The sequence below is a fragment of the Haliaeetus albicilla genome, chromosome 25, assembly GCF_947461875.1.
Source record: "Haliaeetus albicilla chromosome 25, bHalAlb1.1, whole genome shotgun sequence".
Classification (NCBI taxonomy): domain Eukaryota; kingdom Metazoa; phylum Chordata; class Aves; order Accipitriformes; family Accipitridae; genus Haliaeetus; species Haliaeetus albicilla.
Window position 1 is genome coordinate 20,353,066 of NC_091507.1, and position 18,408 is coordinate 20,371,473.

Genomic DNA, 18,408 nt, shown 5'->3' on the forward strand with positions numbered 1-18,408 from the left:
TCTTTAGCATGCTGGTAGAGTGTGTTCTCTTTTTTTCAGGTGTGGTTTTTCCCCCTCCTTTTTGCCTCTCCAGCACACTACGATAGAACCTAACTTTTACAGTCTCTTAATCTATTGGACATGGCTTCTGTCTGCTGATGCTATTTTGCAAGTATTGTTAGCCCCAAGAAGAAACGAAAATATTACTGTTGCCCTGTCCTTTCTATCCTCTTACTTGTTCATCAGCTTTGCTCTTTCTGCTGCTAAGTATAGGCAGTTTTTCAGTCTACAAACTCTTGCAGTGCCTAGATAAAACAAACGAACCCACTAGACGTCAGATTCAGTTGTTTCAGAATGGATTTTGATAAGACAGACTTCTACTTGTATTACAGCTACTTATTTTAAGGACAGTTGCAATGCCCCTTGAATAGTAATGATAAGAAGACGGCTTTGTTTTCCCAAAGAACTGGATTTACAAATGCCTTGGGATTGTTGTCACTAAAAGCTTGGAAAGCCTATGTGCTGAAACACTGACCTAATTACAGGGAGAACAAAACAGTCTGTAGGTTTCATAAGGGGAAATCCTGATTTCTGCCTAGCCTCCGGTAGTGAGAACAGTGTACCAAATATTATTTTCCTTATGTTCACTGCTTTATTTATGTGAAGTGATATTTTTGTTTTTTAGGTCATATGCTGCTGAACTTAAGCCGTGGAAAGCAAGATTTCTTTAAAGAGATTGTGGAATCATTTGCAAACAAGAGTGGTTTGTTTACATTGTTTGATAGCCTGTTTGAGAGTGGAGCTTCTAAAGAGAGATCTTTTATTGGCACAGATGATATTGGAAATGTCAATACACAAGCACCAGTGCAAGTGGAACTTAATAAATATGATATTGGTAAGAGGCGTTACTTTCTGAAACTCAACACAACTTTCTGTAGCAGAAGCTCTTCTACAAATACTTCATATTGCAACAAAAGACAAATACCTGGAATAGCTGTCAAAAGTTGCCCTCCTGTCCTAGGCAAGACTTGCACTTCTTGACTTTGCAATAAAGTCTTACTTGAATTATTCCTTAAAGATTTTGGAGAAGTTAATAGGATTGCTAAAAATAGTTGCCTGTTGGACTGAATGTGGTGAGGATGGAAGTGAAAGGAAATCTGAGAGTTACCCCCTCAGAAGCTTAAGGGGTTGATGGCTTGAGCACTCACATGAACTGTCTACTTGATATATTTGGCTAATTTGAAGTTTGTAATCTTTCATAAGTGAAAGTTGGAATCTTGATGCTCATTGGTCTGCAAAGTATCTTTGGCTGCTCTGACAGAGTGAAATGTGAAACCCAGCTTTGATCAGATTCAGGTTTTGCTGACTTGTAGGAAGTTGACATCTGCATCCAACTTTGTTTTTGTATAGGTGCTGTTCGAATGCACAGTGGCAGTCTCCAGCACCTCGTGTGGCTTGGCTTGCAGTGGAACTCTATGTCAGTCTTACCCCCAATGCGCAAATGGTTAAAACAGCTTTTTCACTTGCCCCAAGAAACATCGAGACTTGAGACAGATGCTCCTGAATCCATTTGCCTATTGGACCTTGAAGTAAGTAAACTTCCCAAGTTCTTAAAAGTACTATAATTCAAGCTTTTTGGTATTTAATACCTCTTATTTATTTATTTTTACAAAAACAGGTATTCCTACTTGGGGTGGTATTCACTAGCAACTTACAATTGCAAGAGAAGTTTAATTCTCACTACGATGCACATCAGCCTCAATTCTTACCATTGCCAGTGTACAAACAGCTCTATACCGAAAACCAAAGATCCTGGTGGGATGCCGTTCGTACTCTTATTCAGAGAAAAACAACGTAAGGCTTTTTCAGTTTGGAAATGTTTGATCAAGCCTTTAGGCTGCTCCTGCTACAGCAGCTTGGATTGGTCCCAATAGATTCTTGTAAAGTTAAATTTCTTTTTTTGATGTATTTTGGACACTAAAGCTTTGTAGTAGGGACTTGATACACTTGAAATATTTCTAAAAATGGATTTTTTCATTTCTAACAATGCATTTCTAAACTAGAGGCAGGTTAGGACTAAAACTGTCGGCTATATTCATCAAGCAAATGACATGTGAACAGATGAAAAATAGAGAATACTAATCAAGCAATGTTTCTTCTGATATTCAGACCAGGAACAGCAGCAAAACTGAGGCTTAATGTGCAGCATGGAATAAGTACTCTGCGAACACTGGAGAAGCATGGCCTTCAACCTGCCTTAATTATACACTGGGCAAAAAGCCTGCAAAAAACAGTAAGCTGAGATTATTTTTAAATATGTAGAAGCTGAGGTGTTTTTCTCTCTTATTTTCCATACTATAAACAGACAGAGAGGGGAGGGAAAAAAAAAACCAGATGAGAATGTGTTATTGAGAACTGCTGTTTATTTTGTCAGTGTCCTGGTTTCAGCTGCAATAGAGTTGATTGTCTTCCTAGTAGCTGGTACAGTGCTATGTTTTGAGTTCAGTGTGTTATCAATATTCTTCTCATACTGATGTTTTCAGTTCTTGCTAAGTAATGTTTAGTCTCAAGTCAGGGATTTTTCAGCTTCTCATGCCCAGCCAGCAAGAAAGCTGGAGGGGCACAAGAAGTTGGCACAGGACACAGCCAGGGCAGTGGTCCCGAAGTGGCCAGTGGGGTATTCCATACCATGTGACGTCCCATCTAGTGTATATACTGGGGGGAGTGGGGGCAGGGGAATTGCTGCTTGGGGACTAACTGGGCATCAATTGGCGGGGTGGTGAGCAATTGCACTGTGCATCATTTGTATATTCCGATCCTTTTATTATTACTGTTGTCATTTTATTAGTGTTATCGTTATTAGTTTCTTCTTTTCTGTTCTATTAAACCGTTCTTATCTCAACCCACGGGTTTTACTTCTTTTCCTGATTTTCTCCTCCATCTCACTGGTGGGGGGGGAGTGACCGAGCAGCTGCGTGGTGCTTAGTTGCTGGCTGTGGTTAAACCACAGCAGTCAGGCAAATTAGTTGCTTTAGTCACCCTACTTGTGTCTTAAACTGTAGTGTTATTTTCTACATGTATGTTGCTTTACATAGCTCTTGAGATAAACCTCGGAGGGCTTATCTCAAGTGTCAGAGAAGCACTCTTGGAACTTTTCAAGAAAACAGGAGAAGGATATGCATGAACAGCGAAATAACAAGTGCTTCTATTCCATTTTCTTCACCAGGGCATTAGCCTTAACTCTTTCTATGACCAGAAGGAATACATTGGACGAAGTGTCTATTACTGGAAGAAAGTTTTGCCTATGCTGGAAACTATCAAAAAGAAGAGGAGTATTCCTGAACCTACTGATCCTCTCTTCAAACACTTCCATAGTGTAGACATTCAGGTACAGATTGATTAAGCCAAGGCTGAAGTAAGAGAGGGTCTATGTCAGAAACTTACATAGTTGTGGGATTTTTATCTGCATTGTGCAACTCATGTTATTACTATAAAACTGTTACTGATGCTACCAAATTTTATCATTATCTGATAAAGGAGGGAAAAAATCTCTCCTTACAACTTCATTCTTACCTTTAAAACTGTGTATATGATTGGAAGGCACTGAACATCCTTAGTACCAACTTTCTTTAAAAAGTATTTTCCCTGTATTATAGGAAAACAAATAATTATCTCATTCCATTGTTAGGAACGAGTTGTCTTTCACTTTCTTTCTAGGTGTTTCAGGTTGCAGCATATGAAGAAGAGGCACGTATAGCATTTGCAATGTTGGATGCAGTTGATGGCAAAACTGATGATGCTTTATTAGCATTTGAAGCTATTAAGAATGTGGTTTCATACTGGAATCTTGCCATGGTAAGTTTATAAATTGCATCACCCCAAAATGCTTTGCTTTTTTCAGTTGCCTTCTGACTGCTCTTAATTAATCTGCGTCCTTTTCTTTAGATCTTCCAAAGAAAGGCTGAAGAAATTGAAAATGATGCCATGCTGCCAGAAGAACAAGAAGAACACAAAACCTATCTTCTTAAAAGCAAGCATTATTTAATGAAAATCATTGAGGAAAGCTCCTCAGATATGTCAGTAACTGAGAAAGTAAGTAATTCTTGCTTTAAGAACTTGGAACAAGAGATGCAGTGGCTTTGGTTATTGTTTCAGAATGAAACCATTTGCATTTGTTAGCTTTTTTAGACCAGGCTTTGTATTAAGGCAAGTTAAACTTCTCCACTCAAGACAAATAACCTGCTTAACACCAGTGGATTGATAAACTCTGGGTAACTTCTGTAACTTACCAGATGATGCAGTATTCAGACTACCCTGTGGATGAAAGCTTTAATGTAAAAAAAATAACTTTTGCCACTATCTTTTTATAGAGGTTGATAGTTAAAAAAAAATATAACTAATGATTGTGTGAATTGTTTTCTTACGTGAATCTTAACAGATTTGGAACGTTGCTGAAAAAACAGTATTTGTGTAATGAAAGCCTTGTGAATTGTTCAGCCAGAATTCTGAATGTAGTCTGTCTTGTTCTGAGGGAGAATTGCAATCATGACTCATGTTTCAAATAACTTTCTAGCTGCCGGTGTCTATTGAAACTGTGAGGGAAATGCTAGATACAGTGATCCAGGAACTTGGTGAGAATGGTGAAGAGGGAAGTCCTGCCTTCAGAAATGGTCTGTCACGAGCTGTAGATTCAGAGCTGAAACATTCCACTCCATCACCAACTAAGTTCTCTCTTTCACCAACTAAGAGCTACAAGGTATATTAGCCAGCTATTATTTCAGGGAATTGTTATGTTTGAAGAAAAATTCACTAGATTCAATTAACTTTTTTTTTCTAGTTTTCTCCTAAAACTCCTCCTCAGTGGGCAGAAGATCACAGATCTATACTTCAGATGATCTGTCAGCAAGTGGAAGCTTTAAAGGTAAACAATTTTGTCACCATATTCAGTGAAGAACAGTTGGCCTTGTAGCTACGGTAAGGATTTTGTAAAAACAGCATGGGCTAACTTATAGTTCCTAGACTATTACTTCAATCAGTGGAATTATCTTTTACAAACGTCTGCCTAAATTGAGTGCAAGACTAAATCTTTTTGCTTAAAAGCTCTTACTTGGGATTTTGGCAGGGGTGTAGAGGCAACTTGTCTAAGGGCTGTATACAGAAAGAGTTCTGCTTTCATCAGCTTGGTTCTCATCCACTTGGCTCTGGTTTTGTTTTACTTCTGGCTCTAGAACACAATTTTAGTACTTTGTACTGCATGGGCAGATCGTGGATGATTCCAGCAGGTACCTCTTGATTTAATTTTTTTTTTTCCCCAAGCTTGAACTTGCTTTTAAATAGCAAAAGGGTAGGGATTGTTCCTTATGTTTTCTTCTACAAATACCTATGTAGTATATATTTTGATTGGCTCACTGTCTTGACAGAATGAAATGCAAGAAATGAAACTTAATAATTCCAACTCAAATGCATCGTCTCATCGGTGGCCTGCTGAAAGCTATGGAACAGATACAATGTCAGAGGGCTATCAGAGAGCACAAAATCTTCATGAGGCTCCATTAACAGGTAAGTTGCTGCTGAATTTTTATCTGAATGCTTAAGTAAAAGTAAGACTTTTGAAAATAATGCAGAAGTGTTTTTAATGAATTACAATTAAAAACTGATTGCTGGGGAAAGTCCATTCAAAACAACAATAACAAAAAAATCAAGTATAAACTGTTTTCCTGTTGTTCCTTTTTAGTTGCTACCACTGGCCCATCTGTTTACTACAGCCAATCCCCTGCCTATAACTCTCAGTATCTTCTCAGAACTGCTGCAACCAATGTAACACCAACGAAGGTGAGAACAAATCTATCTACTTAAGCTACTTCCAATGATCTAGTGAAAATGACTGATTTTAGTTCTATGTGTATTTGGATGTCATTGCAGTTCCTTGTATAGTATTTGGTAAATGTGGACTTCTCGTGATAAACTGATAACTTATCTTTCTGCCTAATTTGGGGGATGTGGAGTTTGGGAGGAAAAGTCAGCAAAATATGTGTAATATGTTAGTACGTGTACCCTACAGGGTATGTGTGATAGCACTTAATTTATTCTTCCCCCTACCCCCTCCAGGTAGTATGGCAAAAGAGAATGGGGTTTTCAAGGCTTTTTTCCATAAAAAAACAGTCCACTCATCTTGTGCTTTTTCAATGCTTATTTTCAGATGCCCTTTTAAGATTTAAACTAATCAGTTTAAACTAAGTTAAAGTTAGTTTAGACTTAAACTCGTATGAAAATATGCCCTGCTTTTGAGAGTACATGTTATGTATGCTTCAGCACAGTAAGACTTTGTCCTCTGTTACCATAATAAGCAAAGCAATTGTTTTCTGCTTTTTTCTTTAGGCTCCTGTCTATGGCATGAACCGACTTACACCTCAGCAACATATATATGCTTATCAACAACCGATGCATACACCACCTCTGCAAAACACTTCTGCTTGTATGTTTTCCCAAGAAATATATGGCACACCTCTGCGTTTTGATTCTCCTGCTACTGGACTCATTTCCCCTCGTGGGGGTGATGATTATTACAATTACGGTGTTCCACAGGCAAGCACAAATCCACCATTGCCTGAACCAGGCTATTTCACAAAGCCTTCAGTTGCGCCACCAGCTTTAAAGCCTGCAGAATCAAAAGTGATAGAGTTTCCAAAATCTAAATTTGGACAGCCGGGAACAGCAGAAGGATCAAAAACATCTCTGCCAACACCAGCACAGTCGAGTCAACCAACAACTTTTAAATTCAACACTAACTTCAAGTCTAATGATGGAGACTTTACCTTTTCTTCTCTTCAAGCTACAACACAGCCTGCTAATGCAGCTTTTAATAGCAGTGAAAGCCTCTTGGGTCTTCTGACATCTGATAGACCTTTACAGGATGATAGACATATTGAACAAAAACCAGTTAATGATCACACAAATAGTCAAAGAAGCATCTTCAATTTTGGCAATAAGCATATTCCAGGCATCTCTTTTAGAGAAAGCATGGGACAAAATGCACACAAAAACCTGGGGTTTGAGAAGAGCGATATGTTTAGTGTCCAAGAACCAAGCAAGCTTGTATTTATGACTTCAAATTCGGATTTGGCCAATAGAAGTCATGAAACAGAGGGAGGAAGCACCCATGGTGGAGACGAGGATGATGATGGTCCTCATTTTGATCCTGTGGTGCCACTCCCTGACAAGATTGAAGTAAAGACAGGTGAGGAAGATGAAGAAGAATTCTTCTGCAACAGAGCCAAGCTCTTTCGTTTTGATGCAGAATCTAAAGAATGGAAAGAAAGGGGTATTGGAAATGTGAAAATACTGAAACATAAAGTGTCTGGCAAATTTCGTCTTCTAATGAGACGGGACCAAGTGCTGAAAATCTGTGCAAATCACTACATAAATACTGATATGAAATTAACTCCCAATGCTGGATCAGATAAGTCTTTTGTATGGCATGCTTTAGATTATGCAGATGAGTTGCCAAAACCAGAACAGCTTGCAATTAGATTTAAAACGCCTGAGGAAGCAATGCTTTTCAAAAGTAAGTTTGAGGAGTCACAGAATATTTTAAAAACCTTGGGATCAAATGTTGACACATCTGTGACTCAGAGTAGTGGGACTGCAAGAGAAACAACAAATCAGGACATCAAGGAGCCTAGCAGATCCATTTCTGGGACCCTGAACTTTGGCTTTCAGTTCCCAAAAGATGGGGTGAGCAGTGAATCTGATAGCAAAGGCAGTCTTACAGCTACATCAACTGCGTCTGGCCCTACCACTTTTTCATTTGGAAAGGAAGCCCCGCAAACCTATTCTTCTGGTGGGTTTGGGCAGCATCTCGTGAAGAAGGATCAATGGGAGTGTAAAGTATGTTTAGTTCTAAATGAAGCAGCTGCAAAGAATTGTGTGGCATGTCAAAGTCCAAATCCAGATATGTGGGAAACACATGGCACCCCATTAAATGACTCTGCTGGAAGTTTCAAAGCCAGTGGTAGTACTGTGCAGGACAAATTTGGATCTGCTTTTGCTAAAAAGGAAGGTCAATGGGATTGCAGTGTCTGTTTAGTAAGAAACGAACCCACTGCCTCCAAGTGTGTTGCGTGCCAGAATCCAAACAAAACTAATACAGCAGTATCTGGTCAACAAACTTCTTCTAAATTTGGCCAAGCAATTGCTCCAAAGGCTACTCAAAATGACTTGGGAACTGCATTTTCTAAAAAAGAAGGTCAGTGGGACTGCTCTGTATGCCTAGTCCAAAATGAAGCAAAAGATGTGAATTGTCGTTCTTGTCAGAATCCTAACTCTCAAAGTCAACCAAATGTGCCTATACCTAATGTTCAGGCATCCCCTGCTCCAAGGTTTGGTTCCATTGCTGATGCAAGTAAGCCACAGAAAAATGGATTTGAAGGGCTTTTTGCTAAAAAGGAAGGGCAGTGGGATTGTAGTACTTGTCTTGTGAGGAATGAAGGTTCTTCACCAGCCTGTGCAGCCTGCCAAACGCCAAATCCATCTGGTAAGCCTGCTGGTGATGCTTCATCAACTCCTACTTTTGGCTTGAAAAGTAAGTTATCTGAACCTGCTGGAGGACAGTTGGGAACAGGCTTCAAGTGTGATTTCTTAGAAAAGGGCTTTAAGTTTGGTCATGGTGAGCAAGGCAAGACACCATCATTTACGTTTCAGATTCCTTCTGATACTGAAGCTAAGTCTGCAAAGGAAGGATTTAGCTTTTCAATGCCAGTGCCTGCAGACGGATTTAAATTTGGGATACAGGAGCCTAGTAAAAATACCACTAAGAAAGATGAGCCATCCAAAGAGTGTACAACTGGCTTCTTAAAAAGCACTGATGAAAAAGACAAAAAGGAACCGCCTTCAGATAGCGGAATTACGTTCCAATTTCAAGAATCGGCAAACAAGGAGAAAGGCGACTTTGTTTTTGGGCAAAACAGCAGCACTTTTACTTTTGCCGAGCTTGCGAAAAGTACTCCTGGGGAAGGCTTTCAGTTTGGCAAAAAAGACCCTAACTTCAAAGGCTTTTCAGGTGCAGGTGAAAAACTGTTTTCTTCACAGGATTCTAAAACAGATAACAAATCAAATACATCTGCTGACCTTGGTGAGAAGGATGATGATGTGTATAAGACAGAGGACAGTGATGATATCCATTTTGAACCTATAGTTCAGATGCCTGAAAAAGTAGAACCATTTACAGGAGAGGAAGATGAGAAAGTATTATACTCCCAAAGAGTAAAGCTGTTCAGGTTTGATCCAGAAACAAGCCAGTGGAAAGAACGTGGGGTGGGTAACCTGAAGATTCTTAAAAATGAAGTTAATGGCAAAGTAAGAATATTAATGCGGCGTGAACAGGTACTGAAGGTGTGTGCAAATCACTGGATAACAACAACAATGAACTTGAAACAGCTGTCTGGCTCGGACAAAGCATGGATGTGGATGGCCAATGACTACTCTGATGGTGATGCTAAGTTGGAACATCTGGCAGCAAAATTCAAGACGCCAGAGCAGGCTGAGGAGTTCAAACAGAAGTTTGAAGAATGTCAGAGGCTACTACTAGATATACCGCTGCAGACACCCCATAAACTTGTTGATACAGGTAGGACAGCACAACTTATACAGAAAGCAGAAGAAATGAAGTGTGACTTAAAAGATCTCAAAACGTTTCTGACAGATGACAAAACTAAACTGTCAGAAGAGGAAAATGGAAACTCTGTTTGTGCCAGCAGTACTTCTGATCTGGTTATAAAGCCGCATGCTGAAAGTACTGGGCCTACTCTGGAATGGGATAACTATGATTTGCGTGAAGAAGCATTGGATGATAGTGTAAGTAGTTCTGTGTATGCATCACCTCTTGCAAGTAGTCCTGTAAGGAAAAATCTGTTTAGATTTGGAGAGTCTACCACAGGTTTTAGTTTCAGCTTTAAATCTGCCTTAAGCCCATCCAAATCTCCTGCCAAACAGAACCAGAGTAGAACATCAGTAGGCACAGATGAAGATTCTGATGTTACTCAGGAAGAGGAGAGAGATGGGCAGTACTTTGAACCTGTGGTACCTCTGCCTGATCTCGTGGAAGTGACCAGTGGTGAGGAAAATGAGCAAGTTGTCTTCAGTCACAGAGCTAAGCTCTACAGATATGACAAAGATGCTAATCAGTGGAAAGAGAGAGGTATTGGGGACATCAAGATATTACAGAACTACGACAACAAACAAGTACGTATAGTAATGAGAAGGGACCAGGTACTAAAACTCTGTGCCAATCATAGAATAACACCAGACATGAATATGCAACAAATGAAAGGATCTGATAGAGCATGGGTATGGACTGCATGTGACTTTGCAGATGGAGAGAGGAAAGTAGAACTTCTAGCTGTGCGATTCAAGCTGCAAGATGTTGCAGACTCATTTAAGCAAATTTTTGATGAAGCAAAGCATGCCCAAGAGAGAGAGACGTTGATAACACCTCTTTCTTCTCGTGCCAATACACCGAAGGAATCTCCATGTGGTAAAAACGCTGTAGCTGTACTGGAAGAAACTACCAGAGAAAGAACTGACCTTAGCCATGGTGACAATACTTCTGATGTAACTGTAGAGGTTAAAGAGGTGTCAAACACTTCTGAAACACCAACAAAAACAGTGGTTTCTCCTCCAAAGTTTGTATTTGGATCTGAATCTGTCAAGAGCATTTTCAGTAATGAAAAGTCAAAGACTTTCACGTTTGGAAATACTTCAGCCACTGGTTCTCTCTTTGGCTTCAGCTTTAATCCTCCAAGAAAGAGTGAAGACCACATTCCAGTGTCTCAGAACACAGCTCAGAAAGAACTGGAAGTCTCTGAACCACCAAAAAGCTCTAGTACTCCTCAGAAGCCTCCAGACAGCAAGGTAGACAACTTGCCTACTTCAACACAAGATGGACCCTCCAACTTCTCATTTAGAATTCTGGAAAAAGGTGAGTGTCAATTGAACTAGTACTTCATTCAACTAAGCAACTTATTAAGCAGTCATCTCTATGCTATTCATTACTTTTTGTTGTCTCGATAATGTGTAGTTTCATTCCATTCTAATGCGGATACCTATGTCTTCACAAGTTCTCAAGAGTTTCAACTAAAGGAGTCAATTTTAAGTCATAATTATTTTCATAGAAAATTGAAAGTGTGTGATGCAGGATGGAGTTTTGTTGATTAGTGAGAGAGGGGGATTTCAGGTAGGAGCTATAACTCTGTGAAGTGCTGTAATTGAATCTCAGGCTTAAGTACTTAAAGAAGGAGCTGGGGATTCACTTCTTTTTAAACTTTAGTTGAATTCGTAGTGTGTGTACCTGGGCCTTTGCTCTGGTTTGTAATGTGTGAGAACAGCAAATGTGTGCTTCAGCCAAAATTTGAATTATCCCCATGATGGAAGAGATGGGTGTTTTAAAACTGCTCTCTATATACTTGTTTAAAGTCTTAATGATTGCTCTGTAATTTCATATGTATAGCTTAAATAACACAAGATGTTAGCCTCTTTCCTTAGCCTGAAAAGAGATCATGTGATTACATCCTCAGTTACAGAGTTTCTGACACTGTCTGAAAAAGACATGCTTGCAGAAGTTGTGGCTGTGACCACTATAATGTACTGAAGTGTCTCTGTGAGAAGAATGGGATTTACTAGCATTTTAACGGTGGAGTACTTCTCTTTGAAGGCTTCGTGTGCTGCTTCCCATCAGTGCAAGACTGTTTAATCAGATGATAGGTTTTAATTTACACACTAGTCTTAGAATTATGAAGATATACTGTCCGTTTATTAACTGTAGTAAAGTGATGTGGTGGAAGATGATAGCTGCAGTCTTCACATGGGTTGGATATGCTTGTGTAGAATTAACAGATGAAATTTCCTACTGTGAAATACGACTATAGAATGCTTCCAGATCATAGATAAGTCTGTTTTACCCTTTTAAAATTCCAGGTGAACACTTATATCCAAACAATTTATTTTTTTAGGATTTAATTTTAGCCTTTTTAAATCTAATCCAATGGCCTTTTGGACAAGCACATCTTCCTTGCAACCTGATAGTAAAGGTATTTACATACTGCACTGAATGTGTGATAAAAACACTTTAGCGGGCATGGACAGTAACCCAACTGCGGCAAAGCAGTTGGCTCAGTAATCCTTATAATTAACATGCATGCTGAAGAAGAGTACTTAAAATTGTGTGTCTGACTGCTGTTATTTGTCCTGGTGGAGAATGTCTGTAGCCCTTAGTATGTTAATATGAGCTAGCACAATGGATGGCGCTGTTTAAGCTTTTGGCTTCTGTTTGCCTTATTTTTGGAGGGTATCTGCCTTGCACTTCTCCATCACAGTTTTGCTGAACATGCACACTGGATCTCTGAAACTCCCCTTTTCTAAAGAAATTAAATTTTCCTGTTATGTTTGGAGAATACATCTCTTAGTGCCTGAGGTCTTCCACTTCAATAACCTGTCTTGAGATCTTCAAGCATATTTTATCCAGTAAAACTGGATATATTTAGCCTCTCTGTTGGAAATGTTTAATTCAGTTTCCTGATTATCATTATGTTAACTATTGCACTTTTAAAAGCAAGGAGCACGCAGAAATGAGAAAGCCAACTCCTTAACTACTGCCTATATGTATATACTTCATGTATAATATGAAGTCCACCTTGGCTGGTCAGAAAACTTTTGCTAACTGATTTGTTTACATTCAGAACCTATAACCAAAACTGGTACAGCTTACAGTTTGATTATGTGTCATTATAAAATGTTACTAACAGTGCTTCTTGCAAGTATGCTTGCTGTAAGCATACTCAACTTACACAGTTCAACAGCATGTTACGTTTAAAAAGCAAATTTTTATTCTAGTCTGCACAAGACAGTCTTTTAACATGACTAGTGTCTTACATGTTTAAAAATCTCAAAATGTCATTCCAAACACCATTTTCCCAAAATAGTATTTCTAGAGAAGATGTTCATATTTAAACACTGAACTCCTGTATATATGATCTGAAGTCAACTATTCTGTGTTTTTAGGCATCCCTGTGCATGGAGTTTTATTAACAATTCAGTTTTATTTTGATCATTCAATGTCCATAATTTGGAGTGATCAAGCATTCTGCGCCAATGCATACGTGCAAGGACTTTTGCTACCTCAAATTGATCCTGTCTTTATACTGCGGATGTCTGAGGGTGGATGTGTGTGTGTGTAGTTAAAACAAAATATGCCTTTCGGGTACTTCAGACTGTTCTTCACTTCTGTTTTTCTGATAACTAGGATATGATTATGTACTTAGTGATTTATTTACAGTTGATAATTATCTTCAGTGGCTTTGTCTTCAGTGGCTTTGCTTTGAGCTCTGACTTAATAGCAAATGACTTTGAGAAGTTCTTTCAAAATTAGGTTTTCAAGCCTACCCAATGCAACTATAATCTGAGGCTTTCTCATGGGAAACATCTTTTGGGGAGCGGTTTCTGAGTTGTGCTAAAGCAATGTTCAACAGAAATTTAACTTCACAGTAGTTCTGCAGCTCAATGCAAAAGTACTTTTTCTCTGGTCAGGTCATGAGCTTTTTTAGGTGCTTTACAAGTTTCAAAGTTCTGTCAATTGCATGTTACTATATCAGTTACATGCATTAAGGTTTAAACTCTGGTGCTTTTCTCTTATATCCAGAAGATATTCACTGATATATGCATGAGAAAAAAATACCAGTATTGTGACTAGCTAGATATTTAGGCCTACCTGGTCTTAATGTCAGTTAAAAAGCAAAAATATAATATACCAGTGAAAAGAACTGTTGTGCATGGTATTGTTCTTTAATTTGTTCCTTCCATATACTAACAATGTTTTGTGTGGATTTTTTCCCCCCGAGTATAAAGTTCTATTATCACAAAACCAACAGCCTTTTAAGAATATGTTGTACGTATGCATGGCTCTTTGCTTTCATGGCTGCCTGTGAAGATATATTTAAGCTGTTTGCAGCATTTTTTTAATCAGAAAAGTTAACTTTCTTGTGGGGAGGGTGCGAAGAAACTGACTTAACTGAACCAATGAACATCTTGCTCAGTCTTAGTGTTCTGAGGGCAAATACATGTTATAATCTTAATCTTTATCGTTGAACCCTTTTGTCACTTTGAGTGGATGTTTGGAACACTAGAATCTTATCCCAGTGTTTGATAGATTAGCTTCATGGAGAACTTTACCTGTGAATTTTTCTGAAGTGACTTTTTAATGTATTTCTCTTATTCAGCTACTTTGTACAAAGGCTACTGAAAGAGACAGCGTGGTAATTCTTTGGGAATGCTGTCTGTCAAGGATGATGGATTATATCATCTGTTGCCAGGGTCTTCTAGCTAGCTTTATACTGCTCAGATTAAAGGAAGCTCATGCTTTTACTATCTACCTGACTGACTTTGGAAGAAATTCTTTGTTGTTGAAGATGCATTTTTGACATTTCTCTAATCCTAAGGAAAGCTGTTCTTTTGCTGTAATTTTTAATGGCTTTAAGACTAAATACTCCACACTTAAACCTCTGTGGGGAACTTGGTGCAAACTTACTCAGTCCGAGACACTTGCTTAACTAATCTGAGAGAATAAAACACATGCTAATATGCAGGATACCTGCATATCTTCATAACATGATACTAGGTGTACTTCTAATTCTTAAATTAGCTAGGGTTAGTGAGTTTTTTGCATAAGATTCTGAGAAAATATATCAAAACATCTATAGCCTGTTGTCATGATATGAACTTAGAAATTTTCTGTTCAAGAATTTTATCCTACATTTACTTTATACAGGCTCAGAAGAGCTATTGAGATCTAACAAAAGTGAGCAAACCCAATTACTCTATAAGACTGTATGTGCTGGTAATGGGTTTGAGCTACACTGGTATATAAATGCTTGAAATGATTAATTTGTAATCAAAGGGAGAGTCCATTAGAGCAAAGGTTGGGGAGGGAGCACTTGGGAAAAAAAACTTAAATTTGAACTAGTACTTCAGATTTTGCTTTTACTCTATTATTCTTTATATTGCTATTAATCTACTGAAAGATACTAGTTGGAAAACTACTTTTTAAAAGCAATATGTTTTAGTGTGTCAGTTGTGTCAGAAGATCAAGGGACATGTCTATAAACATTACACTTCTCTTCTGTCCTTGTCTCCTCTTGCAGTGATGAATATCAAACTGCATGAGCAGGAGAATCAGTGTTCCTCAGGAAATGGGTAGTGGTCTGGTTCCCAGCTGAAGGTTTAGGTTCCCATTGACTACATTGTGCCACAAACTTACCAAATATTTTCTAATGAAAAGAATAGTGAGCTTTTGAGAGCACCCTTCAAATTCTGCTGACTAGTTTAACTCAAACCTAGAGAATGTTAACAAATAGGTTGACTTACTAAAGCAATCAAATTGTTCTTAGAAACAGCCAGTGCATGGACACTGATGTGCTTATGGGGTAATTCTTATTAATAGTTAAAAATTTTTTCTCACACCTTTACCCCCAAACTCACCCTCTCAAAACAAACACTAAAACCTAACCCAAACAATACAGTTTGCTCTAGGCTGTGCTTTCAGCTTTGACCTTTGATTATGTATTGAAAAAACAGTGCAAGTGGAATGAACAACTTAATGTTGAAGGAGAGGGGAGAAAATGCTATGTAATAAAACATAGTGGTATTTGTCCTTGCTGGAAAAGCTAGTTAAATAGACTGAAAGCAATATTTTTTGTTGTTCAACAAGGTGGAACTAAAAATTACTTTACTTCTGTAACAATAAAAGTTTCAGCAACAGCTGTTATGCTAAATTGAGATTAGCTAATAAAAAGATCAGATTTCCCATAGGTAATCTGAAATAAGTTCTATTCGGTTGCTGTTTAAAATTTTGTAGAACTTAAAGCACTTTTAAGCAATGCAGTAGGACATGTTGCTGTAGACAACTTCATTTTTTCTTTTTTTCAGGCCTGAAGTTTGCCTCTCTCTCTAGATAACACCTATATACCTCTTGCCATAGTTGTATTTTGTTTGACATGAAGGCTTAGTTAAATAGTCCTTGTAACAATATAAAGATGCAGGTTTGTTTCTGTTCTGATGCTTGAATTCAAAGGCAGTAGAACAAGATGTAGTTGGGCATGCAGGTTAGAATTCCTTAAGTTTTAACAGGATGCTCTGTCGTAGCATCCTGTAACTTTGATTTGTTTCCTGTGGATCAACAGAAAATATGTAGGCTCCAAATGTGTTTTGAACCGCCTTAGACTTAATTCAGTTCTGTAATAACAGCAGTGTGGGGTTACTGTTATTCCCTGTTCTGAAATTATTCTGTTTTAATGGTTTGTTCAATTTCTGTAAAAAGCTGAGAAGACGACAGTGGCAGAAGATGATCTTCCATCTGATGAAGTTATAATAGTTTATGAGTTAACACCTACCCCTGAACAGAGAGCTCTTGCTGGTTTTCTCAAGCTACCTTCAACCTTCTTCTGTTACAAGAATAAGCCTGGATATGTGAGTGACGAGGATGATGGTAAGGAGTGCCAAAGTTGATCTTTGTGTTGCCTTTTTGTGGGGAAAGGGCGTAATACACTGCACTGGTGCGGCCTCACCTCAAGCACTGTGTGCCGTTTTGGGCATCTGAATATAAGAAGGACATCAGACTATTGGAGTGTATCCAGAGGAGAGTGACCAAGATGGTGGAAGACCTTGATGGCCAGACTTACAAGGGGTAGCGAGGTCACTTGGTTTGTTCAGCTTGGAGAAGAGGAGGCTGAGGGGTGACCTCATTGTGGTCTACAAGTTCCTCAAGGTGGGCAGCAGAGGAGGGGTGCTGATCTCCTCTCCCTGGTGATCAGGAGGAAATGGAATGAAGCTGTGTCAGGGCAAGTTCAGACTGGACATTAGGAAAAGGTTCCTCACAGAGAGGGTGGTTGCTCACTGGAACGGGCTCCCCAGGGCAGTGGTCACAGCACCAAGCCTGTCAGAGTTGAAGGAGCATCTGGACGATGCTCTTAGTCATATGGTTCAGTTTTAGGTAGTCTGCAAGGAACAGGGATCTGGACTCGGTGATCCTTATGGGTCCCTTCCAACTTGAGATATTCTGTGAATACTATCAGAACCATTAGACACTTTTGAGTATTTTTGTTTGGACTGATGGGAAATAAGCCTGCCATCTTCCTTATGGCTAAAGATGTACACTCAGTTCTTCAAGACAATATTACAGTGGAGGCCCAGGAATGACTCAAGCAAATTTGTACTGGTGTCTTTTGGGTGTTCACACTCATATTACCAATGCAGTTGGTTAGGTAAGACTAAACAATCAGATATTTGAGCCTTGTCTCATTTGAGCAAGAGGCTTACTTCTGTAACTATTTTTAGAGACAAATACAAGGCAGTCTTTATCAAAAAGGAACATGCTCAGGTTCTGTAAAGGCTAGACTAATGGCTTATTTTTCTTCTAAAGCAAATTCCTAACACTGAAACTGGACATATTTTGTATCAAAACTTACTGTAATGCAACTAAATTACTCTTAATTTATTGAGCAGCAAATATGTTAACTGGAAGTTCTGAAGCATTGTATTCAACAGAAAATGGGAGAAGACAAGCCCCCCCACAAATATCTGAGTTTGCTAGTTTTTATATAAAAGATTTTCAGTATTCCTTCCTAATTCTGTTTAGTGGTACTCTTAATAACATCACTCAGTAGGAAATGTGTTTTCTAAAAACACGTGCCATGTGTCTGTAGCAATCCAGGCTGAGAAAAGTGTCAGTAGCACACCAAGGCACATGTATGCAAAATAAGAAGTGAAAGCTTACTTGCTGACCTGTGGAACTCTTAAAACATAAGCAAAAATTATGTGTGCTTGCTAGGCTTGTAAGTCGGAAGGGCTTAGCAGACTTCTCTGTACTTAGAGGATGCCTGAGAGCTTAACGCTTGTTTCCTGTATTTAAGATGAAGACTATGAAACAGCTGTTAAGAAACTTAATGGAAGACTGTATCCCAGTGATTCAGAAGAGAAGAAGAAATTGCAAGAACCTGTAAAAGGTATGTCTTAAAACACAGTACTTAAAACTTCTTATATACCAAAACATAAGCTCTGAATCTGAAGGACACATGGGCACTGAGATAGTTTTTAGAAGCACTGATGCTGGGAGCAGAAAAGCTGCATCTCAAAATACAGCTTTAAGCTCAGTATGTTGAACTGTTAGTTAGCAGTAAAGTGGTACCTGAATGAGAAATGTACATTTCAGGTGGCCTCTAAACAAGAACATCAAAGTGTTGTCCTACCTTGAGCCTCCTTTTCTGAATATGAAGAATTCAGCTTGGCATGATAACTATACAAGAGGAAAATTGTCTACATCTGTGAATACTTGCTATTTCTGCAGATAGTCAATTTAACTTAAACTTATGAGTTAATATTGTTCAA

General features: G+C 38.6%; 1 protein-coding gene across 4 annotated transcripts in view; it reads left to right on the top strand.

The window, feature by feature from the left end:
- RGPD4 (RANBP2 like and GRIP domain containing 4) overlaps positions 1–18,408 on the top strand; it is a 34,085-nt gene that overhangs the window by 8,543 nt on the left and 7,134 nt on the right. For 3 of the 4 annotated variants that reach the window (XM_069770172.1, XM_069770174.1, XM_069770173.1), the window contains exons 9-23: positions 665–874; positions 1,390–1,568; positions 1,658–1,833; positions 2,149–2,272; positions 3,206–3,367; positions 3,697–3,834; positions 3,925–4,071; positions 4,553–4,735; positions 4,817–4,900; positions 5,400–5,538; positions 5,714–5,811; positions 6,358–10,954; positions 11,985–12,062; positions 16,343–16,510; positions 17,934–18,026. In XM_069770172.1, the coding sequence (XP_069626273.1) occupies positions 665–874; positions 1,390–1,568; positions 1,658–1,833; positions 2,149–2,272; positions 3,206–3,367; positions 3,697–3,834; positions 3,925–4,071; positions 4,553–4,735; positions 4,817–4,900; positions 5,400–5,538; positions 5,714–5,811; positions 6,358–10,954; positions 11,985–12,062; positions 16,343–16,510; positions 17,934–18,026 (6,576 nt within the window). The remainder of the gene's footprint in view (positions 1–664; positions 875–1,389; positions 1,569–1,657; positions 1,834–2,148; positions 2,273–3,205; positions 3,368–3,696; positions 3,835–3,924; positions 4,072–4,552; positions 4,736–4,816; positions 4,901–5,399; positions 5,539–5,713; positions 5,812–6,357; positions 10,955–11,984; positions 12,063–16,342; positions 16,511–17,933; positions 18,027–18,408) is intronic. The other variant, XM_069770176.1, reaches the window with a different exon arrangement.